Source organism: Phymastichus coffea, unplaced genomic scaffold (genome assembly GCF_024137745.1).
Source record: "Phymastichus coffea isolate CEN01 unplaced genomic scaffold, Cenicafe_Pcof_1.1 PCOF00211, whole genome shotgun sequence".
Classification (NCBI taxonomy): domain Eukaryota; kingdom Metazoa; phylum Arthropoda; class Insecta; order Hymenoptera; family Eulophidae; genus Phymastichus; species Phymastichus coffea.
In genome coordinates this window covers 103,688-121,916 of record NW_026707022.1, presented here as the reverse complement: position 1 = coordinate 121,916, position 18,229 = coordinate 103,688, and the positions used below count along the sequence as shown (strand labels likewise).

Below are 18,229 nucleotides of genomic sequence, written 5' to 3'. Positions count from 1 at the left end.
ACAATCCGCCACTAAACAATATTCCGTCCTTTATATATCGTCCTTTACTATCGATATCACTCTGCGGGAATTAAGTAGAACGAACTGAAATGATTTTAAAAATATTTTTAAGCGATTTTATGTACTCTATTGTGTAAATCAATAGAGAAATTCAGTAGGCGCAGTTGTATACCCGCTACACTTTGTGGGCTGGAGTTAGGGGTTTCCGTATTTCACTTTTTGTGAAATAAACTTTTTGAAATAACATGTCATTCATTTTCAAAAAGGAAGTCACTTGTGTATTCAAAACAACATAAGGACATTATATTTGTTCATGAAAAATGAAATTGTAATCTGTGTATCGTAGCATCGTCTTTCCAAGCTCACTAATGTTTAACAAATGTGGATTAAACGTTTCCACTATAGATATAAGCAGTAGAGGATTGCAAATGCCCTATTATGAGCGACTTGAAACCCTAAAGAGCATTGTGCTGATCAATCTCTTTGCTCTTTAAGTTTGATAAAAAGATCAATACAATGTTATAATTTACCTGGAAAATTACCGCTTATTACTATTAGTCTAAATCCTGAGGCGACAAATAAAATAAAAATGAAACACACGAGATAATTGTTAAGCCATGTTTGATACGATCAATGAAATAAATGCTGTGTCAGTAGCTTCGGGTTTTGCTCAACGCGGTTGCGTCGCATTTAATTAAATTTATATTTCTCTCTAATTTTAGACGTTGCTTAAATATTTCAAATTCATTTCTGAGTTTTGTTTATCACGGTAACTTAGTCTCGTAATAAATATACAAATCCACTGAAATATTCACATACTCGCAGCTCGATGATGAAGGAGCAAGAGTGAATGTATACAAGTGCTAAAACAAGTATATTTCAAATTATTTATTTTTCTAGAAAAGACTTTGTGTTCCATTATGAGAAGTTACATGAGTCTTGTGCAATTGCAGATCGGCATATTTCGCAGGAAAATCCAAAAAAAAATTACAATAGCTTTCGATAACTCAAGAATATTAATAAAGAGATATGTAAAAAAAAGAGGAATTTTAACAAAATGATACATGATAAATACGAGATAAACCGCTTTAAACCATTATTTAGTATTCGTTACGCCCGTTCACATCAGTATATCTGGGGGCCTATTCTGAAAAAAAATTTTGTGGTAAATCAGCAGTTTGTCACTTCAGTTTACCACAGAATTAATCACTTTAGATGTGATATTGTGCTAAAATTTTTTTTCAGAATAGGCCCCCTGGTGCAGCTGGACCTAATGAATTTCAAAATATATTTTTAGTATACGATTGCGTACAGTGCAACACATTCAATTATTTTCTATTTACGAGCGGGCTAGAAGTTTTATCTTTTTGAAAATCTTGAACTAATACGAATTAAAAGTTTCCGGCTTGGATAATAAACAGAAGGTAGGTATACAAGTCTTCAGGCTTTCCTATGGATGTGTCCGTCTGATTAAAATTTTCAAGCAGCAAGGCACGAAGACTTCTGACACTCTATAAAATGAAATTCTAACCAACGGATCTATAAGAAATGCTGAATTATTGAATAGTAAATACTGAATTTTGTTTGCTTTGACTTTAGTTTCATGTTACTATCGACTTGCGAATACTGTTACACATTTCAGAGAAAACAACATCTATATTTACTTACAATAAAATAAAAGGTTTTGTTAGAACAAAACATTCAAATTTATGTTCTTTTGATGAGGTTGTTCATCAATATGATTAATTTATCATTTGTTTTAACAAATCTTATGTCAGTCTCTGTGTTCTCGTTTATGTTTTGATTTAATAAAACTGTCTACGTTCACGTTTGTTAAGTCGTTTACTTATTCATTTCCAATAGCTTTTTTTTCACACCTAATTTGGCAGAAAATTGAGAAATTGGAAATTTATTGTTGTCTTTGGTCGCTTCAGAGTCAGTCGACAACTAGTTTGAACTATGTTTCCCTTGTATTCTTTATTATATGTACAATCATAACGACAATACCGGTGGTAATGTTTATTTTCGCACATCTTTTATGACATATTATTAAACAAATATTTTAGAAAAAAAGAAATAATAATGATCAACATGACATTGTTAAGAAGTTTCTATTCTAAAAAGAATTCGGGGTGAAATCTACATTTGCCGTGGAAAAATTTGTGATGCAATTGACAATGATAGGCATAGTAGTAAAGATTGCTTTGTCTCGAATTCACATGAGAGAGGTAAACGAATGGAATATTTTATTTTTGTGAGGAATAATGCAACTTAAATTATCTTTGCTATTGCAAAGGCTAACGGTTGATAAGTAAGTAAATATTCACCACAGAATACTTACCGAAGTACAATATGCTCATTTATTACACATGTGTCTGCCGAGGACCTGAAATTTTTCATTCAATACGTGAACAACTGATTGAACAGTTTGAATTACCTCATATTCTGCTTTTTTTAGTATATGTTTTTATATCCTGTATAATCTTTTTCACTCTAAATAAAGTTAAAGCAGTTGTGGATTCTTGGGATCAACAACACTAAAGTTAAAAAGATTAATTCATACAATACCGACTATAGTTTCTTGGTGGACACAGACAAACATTATTTCCTTATAATGTTTAAGACGATCTTTGTGTTTATTTACTGGAGTTAAATGATTATCGCGTATGACTATTCTTTCACAATAAATGTGAGACACCTGTGTGTCATTTTCGAAATCGTTCAGTAATTATACATTCTTTCAGTGAATCATTTCAATTTTCCATTCAATCACATTTAGTGGACATTATGTAAACATTATTTATCTTGTACGTTGTCGATTAATTTTGTAAAATATCTGACGGCGACCTCTTTTATGCCAAGTCGACATCACTCCCTAGTTCCCATTCACTGCTGAGGTGTTCGGCGATTGCCAGTGTTCCAACATAGTCTTTCATACGTTCCAGGCTAGAATGTACAAGAGATTGAATAAAACCTTTTTGTTTAAACTATCCATAATCCGTTGTGATTTTTCGAATACTTGTTCACCGAGTTTTCACAACAGATTTGATACGTGTTAATTTTTGTATGTTCATCAACCTTAGGATACGTTTACAAATTCTAGATTTTTAGAGGAATACGAGTATAATATGGTGGATTTTACAACTACGGATAACAAAGCCTACAAAGCCATGGTGCAAGCTGTTCATTTTTACAGCGAAATATTTAAGTGTGTTATTCATAATAATATAATATTCATTTTGATATGTTTTATCCTGATCTTTTTTTTATAAAATGACATTAATTATTGAAAAAATTTACAGCTTCACTTGGATACTACTACTACAAGTACTATTTAAACTTAATGTCTGTGTTTAGTGTTGGACTACATCTAGTCAAATGGTTTTAAACTCATGGGTTATAATTAAACGTACATTAACGTTAATTGTTTTCTTTTAGGTTTTGTTGAATAGTGAGTGTCTAATAGATATTCTTAGATATGGCAAATTTATTAATGCGTTAATTTTACATTTTGTGATCGTATTCTTAAATGGCCAAATAATTATTGATTCTAATTCATCTGTGTTCGATGCTTGGTCAATTCATAACTCTGTAGCCTCAGAACTCATGATTTCATCCAACTGCGTAATCTCAGTTACAACGTCAAATGGTATCTCGCTTCTCCGAAAATGAGGAGATTATTATTGATAGTGATGATGTGAATTTCCAGACCATGTATAATAACTGGTGGGAGGTTTTTCACTATCTCAATGGAAACCTACGCAAAGGCTTGTGATACGCGCAATATGCGTTATTTTTTTGGATACTTTTAGATTAATTCAAGTTTTTATTATCATTGCAATATGATGAAAGGCGGCGACTCGTTATTTCTTCATATTCTCTCAGAACTAATTTTATCAAAGCGTGTACTTTGATACGTTTCGAACGCCGAGTAGACGAAATGCCAATGAATTATCACGCCTTATAGTATGATATCAGGTTTTTCAACAGCAATATCTGCATTTGCGAGTGGTTTTGCGAATCTTGCAATACTGCATTGTCGATATAAAACATACGACTTACAAAAGTAGGACAAAATTGGTTTGAAATTGAATTAGACATGAATTTGGCACACCCGTAATTTAGTAGTATACAATATCCCTTTCTCCACACTGCGCGTGAAGTGCATAACTGTGCGTAACTGTGCAGCCTCTTAGTAGGGAGCAATATCACCCCTTTATGGGGGTGTGCGGAAAATGAGTATACGCAACACGGGAGTATATAGGCAAATATCATACTGTGCGTACTTTGCCTATTGTACTCCCTAGTAGCGTAATACACTATGAAATGGAAAATAGTAAGCTAGCAATTCATCTATTATAACCGCAAATGTGTCAAAAACAATCTGAGTAAAAGATACTTTATTGAAGTATTCAATCTTTTGGTTTATACGTTGAGACACAAAAGCATATATTCGAGTTCAGGTAAGCTATCGTATATTCATTATTTGATATTGTTCCATAGTATTTTACCGACTTTGATCATTACGTAATGATAGTCTATTGAACATGGGATTCATCATGCTTAACACATTGACATGACCCGAAATATTTTATTTGTAGTATTTAATTATATCATTATACTTTTACGAGTTCAAAACTATGTTCAGCTTTAGACCAAACTATCAAATAATTAAAGTTTCTCCGTCACATTTGTATCTACTTATATTTTATGCATTTCAGTACGAAAAAACAACTTCACGTAATCAAGTTGAATTTATATATTAATCAATTGAGCCTAGGTCAATAATATTTATTTAGTTGATATAAGAAGACTAGACTACGATACTAAATATCTCATTCCCGTACAAATTACACCTACACTAATACATTTTTAAGCTATTTATTTATTTTTAGAACGCAAACCATTTTGTTCTTTATTTTAGTAGCAAAAAGTAATGTAAAATAAAATGTGAATTGCATTATATTAAACTTGAAATAAAAGTCTTACGAGCTATCGGTGTAGTGATTTTAAGAGATTTACCTTCAGGACATAACATAAAGAGTTCAAGATTTAGATTCAATATGCGAGACGAATAAATTAAAAAGGAAAAGTATATACATTAACACGATGAGTAAATACATAGCCTAGAGGGAAACGAAGGATCATAGGGTGAACACTGGAAATACAAGACGGTATCGCGCGAAACGTAAAGCGTGCGCTTAAAAGCATTTTCGATGAACAATAGAAGGGCCAGACTCGTCGTACTCCTGCTTGGAGATCCACATCTGCTGGAAGGTAGACAGAGAAGCCAAGATCGATCCTCCAATCCAGACCGAATATTTGCGCTCGGGGGGCGCAATGATCTTGATCTTCATGGTGGACGGCGCCAGGGCGGTGATTTCCTTTTGCATCCTGTCCGCGATCCCAGGATACATGGTGGTGCCGCCGGACAACACGGAATTCGCGTACAAATCTTTGCGAATGTCGACGTCGCACTTCATGATCGAGTTGTAGGTCGTCTCGTGGATGCCGCTCGATTCCATGCCCAAGAACGACGGCTGGAACATCGCCTCCGGACAGCGGAAACGCTCATTGCCGATCGTTATCACCTGAGGAAGAACACGCGTGAGTATCGCCACAGTTTGCCTACGCGTTCGTTTCCCGATCTTGGCTGACTCAAGGGGGTGTGCAATAGGAGGTGTCGATCGAGCAATTCAGCCTACTGCTAATGCTCGAACTCAAAGCTAATTGCACGACACCTTCGAGCGTACACGCCCTCGCACACGTCAAGCAGAAGCAAACCTGTCCGTCGGGAAGCTCGTAGCTCTTCTCGAGGGCGCTGGAACCGGCAGCAGTCGACATCTCCTGCTGGAAGTCAAGAGCGACGTAGCACAGTTTCTCCTTGATGTCGCGCACGATCTCGCGCTCGGCTGTCGTCGTGAACGAGTAGCCGCGCTCGGTGAGGATCTTCATTAGGTAGTCGGTCAAATCGCGACCTGCCAGATCCAGGCGCAGTATCGCGTGCGGCAGCGCGTATCCTGCAATCGAAAAGCGCTCATCTTCTCTTTCCGCTCGATTTCTCGAGGAAGCGCGCGATACTTGTTGCCGAAGACGGGGCTCTCGAAGAATTATGCGCCGAATCTCAATTGCAAATCGCGCCGCGCCGTTTTATTCTCGAGCAGTCGGATAATTCAGGTTGCACGAAGCGCAAGCACGATACTCGCCGCTGTTTTCGCGTGCGATTATTTCGAAAGAATCGAGAAGCTTATTGTACTCTGAAATCGATGTCTGTTGCGCCTTCTTTCTTTTTATCGCGCTCGCCGTGGACAGTGCCACGATTGTCAATGCCAGACGCTCTGTTGGCGGAGCGCTTATCGGCTTTTCTATATCTGTCGCGAGCGGATTCGCCGGAAAAACCTTGAAACGAAGAGACGAGCTGGCTTGGATAAAAGAGAGCGAGGAAACCATGTATCATACGCGGAACGGAAGGATCGTCGCTCTAATGAGGAACCTCTGCTACGAGAAAGAAAAAAAAACAAAAAAACAAGAGAGATGCTTTCTTCGTGGATTTTATTCTTCGCGAGACCGAGCTATAGTGAAAGTTGACGCGAAAAAATTTTCATGGTGAGCTATTTTCGGTGAGAGCGTGAAAAGCGACAGAGTACCGGTGGCAGCGAGCCAAACGCACTTCTAATATTATCGGTGAAATAAGGCATCGCGAATATCGCAGCATTATCATCAATAATAGAGATAAAAAAAAAAAGGTGTGTACGTTTTGCCGCATATATTTTCTGTGTTACAAGGTCAGAATGACAAGTATTTTCAGAAATGCGCTCGTTATAAAAAGCCACGTCGTGCGGGGGCGCAGTTGACAAAAATACGAAGATCCTCTGGTTCTCGTGAGCGCGTTCGGCGAGCGTCCCGCTCTCGCTCTGGAAAGTGCACGGTCGTCGACGGGCGCGCCGGGTGGGACTCGAGAGAGGTGCGATACCGCCGCAGCCGGAACACAAAGAGAATGCGTGAGAGGGAGGGAGAGAGAGAGAGAGAGAGAGAGAGAGAGAGAAGCAGCAATCGACGTTTACGTCAGATAACAATGGCGCAACAACTTCGCAACGCGCATAGTGCCAAAAAGAGCCCACGGATTGTCTGCTTGGAGCTCAATCGGCGTCGCAGCCGCCGGTATGTACGACCATGAGACTGGCAGTCTTGTAAGGCAGCAGGTCCCCAGCGCCGCTAAGTCCGCACCAGTGCTCGAGCTGGTAATCCATGAGACTGGTCATGCCGACCTTCTCGGCGGCCCGCCTGGCGTAGTCCGAGGTGAAGAGCCCGTCCACGAGGTCGAAGCCGTTGGCCCTCGCGTAGTCCAGGCTCGCCTCCAGCAGCCTGACCGCCAGTCCGCGCCTGCCGTGCTCGCGATCCACGGCCATCATGTCGAGCTCGAGCGCGCTCCGCGCGCCCGGATAGCTCCTGCAGAGCTGCGCGCTCTCGATCATCCTCGCGACACCACTCACGTAGTCCGCCACGAATCGGGACCTGGCCTGATACTCCGCGTACACGTTGTAGTGGCTCTGGCCGTTGGCCTTGGCGCTGCCGATCATCATGCTCATCGCGACGATAGTTTGGCTCGGCTCGTGGACGATGGCGATGCAGGGCGAGTTCAGCAGCATGCACCTGACGATGTTCGCCTGGTCCTCGTCGATGATCCTCAGCTCGTCAACGGACGGCCGGTGCTTCAGCAGCAGGCTCTTGAATATCGTCTCCTCCGGATAGAAGTGCCTCTTCATGAAGCCGATCGCCTCGTCGAGGTCGCGAGTGCTCGCGGCCCGCGCCACGTACTCCGCGTCCCGCCGATGCGCGCTCATCTCGCGGCCGCGAAACACTGACGACTGCGCCGCGATAATGCCGGCGCGCGCCCGTCGCGCTTTTCCGCGAGCGATCGACGCGGCGACTTCTGCTCGGGGATGAGCGCGACGAGTCCGCGCGCTCCTCTCGCCCCGCGCCTCAGACCGACGCGGCCATCACCGTAGCGACGCTGTGACGCGGCTCGGCGCCGGCGAATATCCGCGATCCCGCGTCGTCGCGGTACTCGAGCAGGTCGAGCTCCGCGACGCTCGCCAGCCCGACCTTCTCGGCGGATCGTCTCGAGTGCGGCGAGGTGAACAGACCGAACACCAAATTGACGCCGGTCCCCTTGGCGAGCTCCAAGCCCTCCTTCATCAGTCTCGTGGCTAAGCCTCTGCGTCGATGCTGCTCGCCGACGGCCACGGCGTAAAACTCCAAGGCCCGCTCGGCCGCCGGGAACTTGACGAACAACTCGGCCTGGTCGATCATCTCGTTCATGCGGCGAAAGTAATCGGCGAGCAACGCGGACTTGGGTCGGTGCGCCTCGTAGACGTCGATCGATCGGCGATCGCCGTCGACCAATTTCGGGTTCTCGCTAGCGATCATCACGTTCACACCCACGATTTCCGCGCTGGACGCGTGAACCGCCAGCAGACACGGGAAGTTAACGATCATCGCCTCGTTTATCCTGCGTTGATCGACGTCAATTTCAGCTAATTGTTCCGCGCTGCACTCTTGGCTCGACAACATGCACTTTAGCAGCGTCTCCTCGGGATGAAAATATTTCTCCAACAGTGCGTTTATTAACGGGATCTCGTGTTTATTGGCTACGCGAATTTCATAATCCTCCACCACTGACATGCTTATCGACGACGTGTACTTTAATAGCTTTTTATCGCACTCGATTAAAGCTCTTTTTTTATACGTGCAGTGAACACTGCGAATTCTTTTCGAAGTAGCTTTGCAGATAAGATTTTTCAATTCGTTTCGGTTAAAGCTGATAACTCAAAAACACAGATAACACTTCTACGCTCGACAAATCCAATCAACTTGCACGTATCGCCTACTTCTTTCACGTGGTTTTCGGGCTTCAACACTCAACACTTTTCCTCAAACGACAAACGTTACTAATGTTTACAGTTGCGTGAATAATGGCAATTTGTTAAACTATTAGCGGGACCCTATAAATTGTACACGTTGACGTTGCAATGCTACACGCGTCTTTGCTTATCTTTGGCTGTTGACTTTGGTAAGGGTGCTTTTCCAATACAGATGTAAATCGCACGCAGCAAGCGTAAAACCAAGAAATTCTAAGTGCTGCCAACTTCAAAATTCAAAATTAATTGAAGACATAATTCCTATTGTACACCCAACGTGGATTGAATCGCGACCCCCCCAGTTAGGTTGGTATGAGAATTCCATCGTTGCATCGGAACGAAGAAACCGCGGGAAAATTCTATTGTAGATAGTAAATAAATAAATAAATAATAACTTATCTAAATGCCAGCATAACGATAAATCCTTGCTGAAGCAAAAGCAGGTAAAAGCATAAGAAACTCGGAAGAAACATTTAAAATAGACATATACACGTGTAAACAGACTTTTTCAGGTCTGCTATTCGAGCTTTGATTTTGACTGCTGGGCAATTCTTGGCTATTTCAAACAGTTTAAAACTTCAAATCACCAATTTTGTTCAAAGTTGGTAGACTTGTTACCTATACAGAGGTCAACATCTGTGCAGAGTTTTAGATCAAAATATTGATAAGGGGCCGACTTATCAACTGTTGAAAAAATATTGGACTTTTTTTTATTAATTCGATTTCTCGGAGACTAATAAAGATATGGACATGATTCTTTTTTTAAAAGACGCGGAAAGAGTTTCACTTTTAAAATGTAAATAATAAAATACCAAATAATTTATTTATGCCACTGTTATAAACAATTTTTTCAAAAAATCGACGATATCTCAAAAAACGATATTTTTTTTTTTTTAATTTTTGTACCATCGTGTTCCTTGTCATTTTTTACATAAGAAACCGTTGAGAAAATCGAGTGCCCGCTATTAGGATTAAGATAGCACTAAAATGAAACGAACCGCGCGCTAGCCGCTCGGCCGTCTGCTACTCGTGCGGTTCCAACGTTGCTTGCTGCAATTGCCTTCTTTAAAGAATAAATAATTTCATATTCTAACAGTCTATATGTATTTATTTAAATAATATATAGATGTATTAATTAAGTAAGTAATGTAAATGAACTATTTTTTTATACAATCTGATATAATATTGAAATTAAACATTCGCTCTCTGCGTTTGAGCGGGCTTGAGACCGACGCATATTTAGGATGCGGCCGCATTAAAAATGTTTTTTTATGGGACCTACACCATAATACTCTTAATAAGTTATTTACAAGTAATTTTACAAAAAAAAACCCTTTAAATTATGCGTCTTATTTCAAATTCAGAAGAGTATGAAGTTTTTTTTACTTTAATTTCCGTTGTATTGTCATCACTAACTGGAATGAATGCATGCAGTGATTGTGTTCCTTGTATAGTAAGAGCATCTTTTAATTGACTATACATGCTACTTTCAAAAATTTCATATTCTTCTTGACTACAGTAAATAAACGTTATTTTAGGCATAACTTGCTTCGCCCATTTGTAAAATTCTGCAGAATTACTTATGATTTTACCGAGCAAGCTTTCTCGTCGAGCTAATCTTTTTATACCTCCACCAATTCCATCACATGGACTTTTAACATGATAACTTGCAAAAAAATGACACCCTGCTCTAAATAGAATAAATGCCGTAATATCGAACTAAGTTTAGAAAATTCATTCTATTTTTATATTGGCTTCCGGCAACATCACTAACATAAATAATTTTTTTTACAGTATTTTGAAATGTATTTTTGACGAATTCAATTAAATTTTTTTGATATTTAGCATAAATTCTTTTTCGTAAGAAATTCAAAGACTTTTAAAGACTTCTAGAAGCTATTACAAATTGATGTTTATATTTTCTACCATATATTTTTGCATATACGTCATTCTCACGCCCGATCTAACGCACAGAGCAAATGTTTCATTCAATGTTGTTTCAGATTTATATTACTTATATTACTTTACTTATATTACTTTATATTACGTTATAATAAGTAAATAAGTCATCAAAATTTAATTTAAATTTAATTACTTATTTAATTAATTAATTTATCTATTATTTAAATAAATACATATAAACTGTTAGAATATGAAATTATTTATTCTTTAAAGAAGGCAATTGCAGCAAGCAACGTTGGTACCGCACGAGTAGCAGACGGCCGAGCGGCTAGCGCGCGATTCGTTTCATTTTAGTGCTATCTTAATCCTAATAGCGGGCACTCGATTTTCTCACCGGTTTCTTATGTAAAAAATGACAAGGAACACGATGGTGCAAAAATTAAAAGAAAAAAAATATCGTTTTTTGAGATATCGTCGATTTTTTGAAAAAATTGTTTATAACAATGGCATAAATAAATTATTTGGTATTTTATTATTTACATTTTAAAAGTGAAACTCTTTCCGCGTCTTTTAAAAAAAGAATCATGTCCATATCTTTATTAGTCTCCGAGAAATCGAATTAATAAAAAAAAGTCCAATATTTTTTCAACAGTTGATAAGTCGGCCCCTTATCAATATTTTGATCTAAAACTCTGCACAGATGTTGACCTCTGTATAGATAAAAAGTCTACCAACTTTGAACAAAATTGGTGATTTGAAGTTTTAAACTGTTTGAAATAGCCAAGAATTGCCCTGCTACTTTAAGTCCGTAACGGTGGTTTTCAGATCGGCCATAGTATAACGCTCGTTCTTAAATTATATAATTAAAACCTAAAATCAAATAATCATGCATCTAAATTCATTGTTCGGCAAACAATTAATTTTAAACCTAAAAACAAATTAGTAACGTTTTAGCTTTTTATCGTATCTTAAAACTTATTTTCATTTTTGAATTTTCCCGCGGTTTCTTCGTTCCGATGCAACGACGGAATTCTCATACCAACCTAACTGGGGGGGTCGCGATTCAATCCACGTTGTACGCAGCCTCAAAAAATTGTAAATGTAAACATGAAGCCGATTGACGAATTGTTATAACAAAATGGTTATATGGGATTATATGAGATGTCTCTTATGTTATAACGATTTGTCCATCCCATATCCATACAACAATTTGTCAATTGGCTTCATGTTTACATTTATAATTTTTTAAGGCTACGTACAATAGGAATTATGTCTTTTTTATTCATTTTGAATTTCGAAGTTGGCAGCACTCAGAATTTCTTAGTTTTACGCTTGCTGCGTGTGATTTACGTCTGATTGGAAAGGCACCTTAAGTGCTTATTGGTTAGTTTGTAAATCGAAGTCAAATCTGACAGTCGCTGCAGAGTTGCGTTGGATCGACGAGTATAACCTTTATTTAACAACAAAATCACATTTCAGATAGGCAGAACAACTTTTTTATGCTGTTCGTTGATTGATATTTGACCTATAAAGATACTATTACTCTAGCAAGATGAACGCAGTGTTGAAAGATATAATAGCGAAGAAGAGGAAAGAACTTGTGGACAAACATTTAATCGTAAGTGTAAATACAGAATCATAAGATATAGTAGCGAGAGTATTTCTAATTGTTTTTCATTTTTAATACAGCAAGAAAAGAAAAAGTATTTCAAAAGAGCTGAATTATTAGAAAAAGAATCCAGTGAATCAAGTGAAACAAATAGTGGAAGTACAAACACAGATGGAAATAGAGGATCTATGGATGCTGAAAAATCAATGATCGATAGTGCACAAACTTTGTCAAGAGTAGAAGTGATTCGAAAGTTAAGAGAAAGAAGTCAGCCGATTCTACTTTTTGGAGAATCTGAAATTGACTCTTTCAAGAGATTGAGAAGGGTTGAGATACTTGAACCAGAAGTTAACAAGGTATGTGTCAATATTGTAATTCCTAATGATTGCATTGCACTATATAAGTTATAAACTACGAATAAAGTATATTACTAATTGTTATATAGGGCTTACGTAATGATTTCCAAGAAGCTATGGACAAAGTAGATCAAGCTTACTTGAATGAACTTCTTGAATCGTCTAAACCCCAAGAGCAACAGAAGAAAGATGTATATAAGTTAGAACAAGAAATTACATACGAGGATATACAGATGATGGCAGCTGATCTCGAGAAAAGAGGCAGAGAAACTGATATGCACATTATCACTACGTTCTTACAGTTTCTAGTGAAAACCTGGGGTGAGCATTTAAACAGTCGATCAGGAGTAGAAAAAATGGGTACAAGGGGTAAAATGGAAGGTGCTGTTTTTGCTCAAACTAAAGAATATTTGAAACCTCTTCTCAGGAAATTGAAGAACAAGTCATTGCCGGAAGACATTACAGATAGCTTAACAGAAATTGTTAAACATTTACTAGAAAGAAATTATATTTTGGTAAGTTCCTGCATTATATAATACAAAATATATCTTGTTAATAGAATTTTTACCAAGCCAAAAATATGTGCGTATAATTTTAGGCAAGTGATGCTTATCTCCAAATGGCAATTGGAAACTCACCTTGGCCTATTGGAGTAACTATGGTTGGTATCCATGCGCGTACGGGAAGAGAAAAAATTTTCTCGAAAAATGTGGCACATGTGATGAACGACGAGACACAACGGAAATACATTCAAGCTCTCAAAAGACTTATGACAAAGTGTCAAGAATACTATCCTACGGATCCATCGCGGTGTGTCGAATATATGAAACCGTAATATATTTGGTATTCAATGACCAATAATTTATTTTATAAAGTGTTGACGTGTAAATAATTAATTTGAAAAATGTAAGATAAATTTGTTCTGTAAGTTTGTTCTGGAAACAATTAAAATTGAACCAAAAAAAAGAAAATGTAAGTAGTTATGAAATCATATTTCAAATCTCTACTGCATTTATCCGATTATCATGTACAAATCTAATAAAATAACTCAGTTTACATGGACGAATGTAAATTCGATAATAACAATATCAAAACTACTCTTATTTATAAAGACGTCCCTATTTCTTACAAAAAATAGAGTTAAGCCATTTAATAAGTTTTATAATGAATCATTACCTACTAATTTTCAATTTCCTATTTGGCAAATCAACGATGTCTCTAGTCAATTAAAGGCATATACATTGATTATTTCTGTATCACTTGGGCTTAATTGATCGAGAGATCCTTGAGTGCAATTAACCGAAAAAGGGCAAAGGCGAAACGACCGCGACCTTGATCTTAAAACGGCTTTCTTTAAATTGTCATAATTCAAGTTGAAACGCCTACCTAGTTAACGCATTTTATTTAAAAAAAATTAATTGCCAATTAAAGTAAACATTCTGTTCGCGAGGCACAGCATAAATTAGGCATTACGAGGAGGCGATCCAGAGCGTGAAAAGAAGCAGCCGTTTGATTCAATTGAGAGAGTAGCAATAACGACGTTATACGCGGAAGGACTTGTAGTGGCAAAGAAAAAAATCGTTATCGGTAAAAAGGCCGAGATAATCAAGGAACTCACCCTCGTAGATGGGTACAGTGTGAGAAACCCCGTCACCACTGTCGAGGACAATTCCAGTGGTCCTGCCCGACGCGTAAAGCGAGAGGACAGCTTGAATAGCGACGTACATGGCTGGCGAGTTGAAAGTCTCGAACATAATCTGAGTCATCTTTTCCCTGTTCGCCTTTGGATTGAGCGGCGCCTCGGTGAGCAGAACGGGATGCTCCTCGGGTGCGATGCGCAGCTCGTTATAAAACGTGTGATGCCAAATCTTCTCCATGTCGTCCCAGTTGGTCACGATGCCGTGCTCGATCGGATATTTCACCGTCAGCACTCCGCGCTTCGATTGGGCTTCGTCGCCCACGTACGAGTCCTTTTGGCCCATGCCGACCATGATACCCTAAACCATAATCTCTCAGTTTTGCCGTTCACGGACACTTTCGTTTGCAACGTAGCAAATGCCATTCTAAATTAAAAATTTCAAGCCCACAGCTCTTTTAACGTTGACAAGTAATAATTCAGTTGTATCGAATGGGTGTTGTAATAGGATCGCTCAATTCATTGCAAGCGCCGAGTGCTGGAGGGAACGTTCGTGTTGCGTAGAATGATAATCAAATAATATGATTTGCGTATTGAAAATGGACGTAACAAAGAAAAATTGAAGATGACCAAAATTATCGGAAAAATATTTTCAATGGCGATGAGAAAACCAAACACAAAGATAACATCTTGCCATAAGCAGTTTGGGAAATCTTTCTTTTAATATGTTACAAGAGGATAAAATAAAAATGAAATCACCTGATAACGAGGCCTGCCGACGATAGACGGAAAAACAGCCCGAGGTGCATCGTCGCCAGCAAATCCGGCCTTGCACATGCCAGATCCATTGTCAACCACAAGAGCAGCTACGTCGTCGTCGCACATGCTGGCCGTCAAAACTAAAATCCCAATCGCGCAGAACAGACTTCACTCGATTGCTTGGTACAACGAAGCGATAATGAGAACTGACACCGATCAGCGACTTACGGATATTCCTTATGGTGACACAAATGACTAGAGAGCAAGAGCAACGAACACCGAAGGCTCAACAGTACAGCACAAACACTTTGCGGCTCTTGCGGGATTAGAAGCGCGCCGAGTCTTCGCTCGGCCGACTTTATATCGTCTCCCCTTCCTTGCCCCCCGCGAGACTCGGCCGATTTTTCGCGCGGCTCTTCCGGACTGCACTCGCTCGGATCGTCACTTCCTCGCGGCCTTGACACACTGCAGCGAGCGATCTTGGCTGTAAAAGTGGGACGACTGACTTTGCCACCTTTGGGACGATGGGTCCGACCAATTCTCTCCGAGCCTTGCTCGACGCTCGCCGAGAGTCTTTCTTTACGGGGCTTTCGTTTCACGTCGATTTTCCCTGATTTTCTTCTTTCGGACGCACAGATGGTAATGTCGATGAAAATTGAACGAACCTGCCACGTTGAGCAACTACGCCTAGGCATAAACGGCCAACGTTGGTTAAAGTTTATCCTTATACGCAAGGACTCACTGACGTTAATATCGGGGCAGGAGCAAATGAATCATCATCGTACCGAACGGGTTGCTCCAAAATATATATACTTGAACGACTTCGCTCTCGTTATCCATCTACATACATCTATTTACGTACAAAAATCCGATCGCGTACTTTTCGTTCATGTAATACGACAGATTCGATGGTCGTGACGATTGCTAAACTACAAACCACATCGCACTAAGTACGTACGAGGGAGCGTGTCGAAAAGCGCGCGTCCGCTTTTTATCGCGCCTTCGGGATACGTCAATATATGTGCAGCGCAAACAGGGCACGAACAACTAACGCCGCGAATTGGTCACTCCCAAACTTGCAGCGCTATGTGTTTCTTTTATTCATTTCCAGCTGCGCATAGTGTAATCGCTTTCTACTCGACTCCCCTTCGCGCGATGCACTGCCCATTAAGCGGATGATAAATAACGCGACTCGTTAATTTTAAGCGTTTAGCAACGCTACATTTTCTTTCGATTGAATCAGCCTAATTGGTTGCAATTGCGTGTGCTACGCTATCACCGCGATATCAACAGCCAAACCAAGCTGGGCCTGCCAACCTGTCTGCTCAGTTATTTCCTATAATAATATTTATATAACAGCGTAGAAACAGAGCGTAGTAAGCTCGCGCTGCAAATTGGCTGCCAGGCGAATCGGAATCTCCGCCTCTTTTTTTCCTTTTTTTTTTTGCCTCGCGATGAAAGTCGCTCGAGATGTTAGTTTTCTCTCGAAAATCGTAGGAATGCGCGCGGGTGCGCGAGGAGAAAAGCGAGGATTTCTTTTTTTGCCTCTTTGATTGACGATCGATGCGATTGTTCCTCGCGTACGAGTGTTTACAGTTACAACGAATGTGCATTCATTGCGCGTCCGACAGAAATTTTATCGGTGAAATTAGTGGCTTTGCAAACTGACGTTTCGTTTCGGTGCCCGAGTTGGCGATTATTTTCCTTACAATACTAATGAAAATCTTGTAAAATAATTCGAGCGTTATCGTTTCGACTAAAAAAGGGGATTTTATGAGCTTGAATTTAGAACCTATTAAGTGGCACTTTCTGACGTTATTGAGCCATGAAGTGACATAGTTTTTGCTTGCATTGAAAACTCGTTATCTAGCTTATCTATCAATCTAGTCAAATTGATCAAAAATTTCTAGTATATTTATATTTCCACGCAAGAAATTCAATTTTTTTTATTAAAAACTTTTAGTAGTGAATTTTTACTGTCGATATGCATTCAACCATAAAAACGCCAAATAATGCAACATCTTAGTAATCATAAATAATTTTCTAAATCGGCTGAGCGACTTTGTAATCGTTTGATAATAATCAGACAATTATTGACCAAAAGCAAAATAAACGTTTCATTTTGCAAAGTGGAAATAACAAATTAGCGTGCTTGATATATAGATAATGAATAATCCTTTAAAAACTATTGCGCTGTCAATGAAATAGCGAGATAATGCAACGTACAGCGAAATAAATATCATCTAATAGATTATTTAATTTTGATATATTTGCTTTTGGTAGAAGAAAAATATAAAACTTCTTTGCTTTGCGCGTGTGGAACGAACGAACCATTCATCATTGTGATGGACAGAGCACTTTCCACGAAGATCTACCAATTCAGACGTTTATGAACGAGATAGAAAATTAATTGAATGCAAAAATGAAAGCGCAAGTTGTTTGTTTAACTATATGAGTGGATAGCTATTTTCTATTTTCAACGTGATTCTTTTCCTTTTCGAAAGAAGTTAGACGTGTTATTTTTGCAATACCGCAAGACTTTGATATTTTTATCCAAATTACTCATACAAGGCTTGAAACTTGCCTAGGTTACGAAGAAGATAATTCTTGATCAAAGTGATGCATTGGTGACAAACGTGTACTAAACTAAACGTAATTAGTCGGACTAAATTTACTTCAAAAATTTTGCACCTAAAAAAAGCTATCCTTGTATGTCTGATTCTAGTTTAATGCTTTCAACGAGGAATTGTGTGTTTCATCGACCGAGTTTTTTGACAAAAACGTTGAAGTGTGACAATGTTTCACGGACGGACCAATTGGAAACAATCAGCCTAAATTGTAATTAAATGAGAGTAAAAGACCTTCGATAATTAACTGATTCGTGTAGTTTATTCATCTGTAGGTTACGAAATTACAATTTCAGATCAATGGATCGAGAACAAATTATTGACTGTTGAGAATTAGATCTCGAAATAGGTTTCCTTTTTTTTTCTTTTTAAATAAAATGTTAAGATGAACTAGAATATGCAAGAGTGGAGAAAATCAA

At 38.9% G+C, this 18,229-nt stretch overlaps 2 protein-coding genes across 3 annotated transcripts; one reads left to right on the top strand and one right to left on the bottom strand.

Annotated features, from left to right (window-relative positions):
- Positions 1-5,071: 5,071 nt before the first annotated feature.
- LOC131674094 (actin-3-like) lies at positions 5,072-15,507 on the bottom strand. Of its 2 annotated transcripts, XM_058952604.1 has the most exons (5): positions 15,412-15,507; positions 15,184-15,323; positions 14,407-14,785; positions 5,785-6,020; positions 5,072-5,591 (listed from the first exon to the last, which is right to left on the bottom strand). In XM_058952604.1, the coding sequence occupies exons 2-5, from the start codon at positions 15,307-15,309 to the stop codon at positions 5,202-5,204; spliced, it is 1,131 nt and encodes a 376-aa protein (XP_058808587.1). In that variant the 5' UTR covers positions 15,310-15,323; positions 15,412-15,507; the 3' UTR covers positions 5,072-5,201. The 2 variants fall into 2 exon arrangements, with proteins under 2 accessions (XP_058808587.1, XP_058808586.1); XM_058952603.1 differs by lacking the exons at positions 14,407-14,785; positions 15,184-15,323; positions 15,412-15,507 and adding an exon at positions 8,148-9,053.
- LOC131674095 (pre-mRNA-splicing factor 18) lies at positions 12,226-13,868 on the top strand. Its single transcript, XM_058952605.1, has 4 exons — positions 12,226-12,441; positions 12,513-12,788; positions 12,878-13,303; positions 13,387-13,868. The coding sequence occupies exons 1-4, from the start codon at positions 12,376-12,378 to the stop codon at positions 13,621-13,623; spliced, it is 1,005 nt and encodes a 334-aa protein (XP_058808588.1). The 5' UTR covers positions 12,226-12,375; the 3' UTR covers positions 13,624-13,868.
- Positions 15,508-18,229: the final 2,722 nt, after the last annotated feature.

Bases quoted from the DNA above. Each gene is read 5' to 3' on its own strand.
- LOC131674094 (XM_058952603.1), bottom strand. From the start codon at position 8,685: ATGTCAGTGGTGGAGGATTATGAAATTCGCGTAGCCAATAAACACGAG. The intron at 6,021-8,147 runs GTCTGTTCACCT...TTTCGATTGCAG, and splicing joins CGGCGTCAATTTGGTGTTCG to GATACGCGCTGCCGCACGCG. The intron at 5,592-5,784 runs GTTTGCTTCTGC...GTTCTTCCTCAG, and splicing joins ACGAGCTTCCCGACGGACAG to GTGATAACGATCGGCAATGA.
- LOC131674095 (XM_058952605.1), top strand. From the start codon at position 12,376: ATGAACGCAGTGTTGAAAGATATAATAGCGAAGAAGAGGAAAGAACTT. The intron at 12,789-12,877 runs GTATGTGTCAAT...ATTGTTATATAG, and splicing joins TTGAACCAGAAGTTAACAAG to GGCTTACGTAATGATTTCCA. The intron at 13,304-13,386 runs GTAAGTTCCTGC...GTATAATTTTAG, and splicing joins TAGAAAGAAATTATATTTTG to GCAAGTGATGCTTATCTCCA.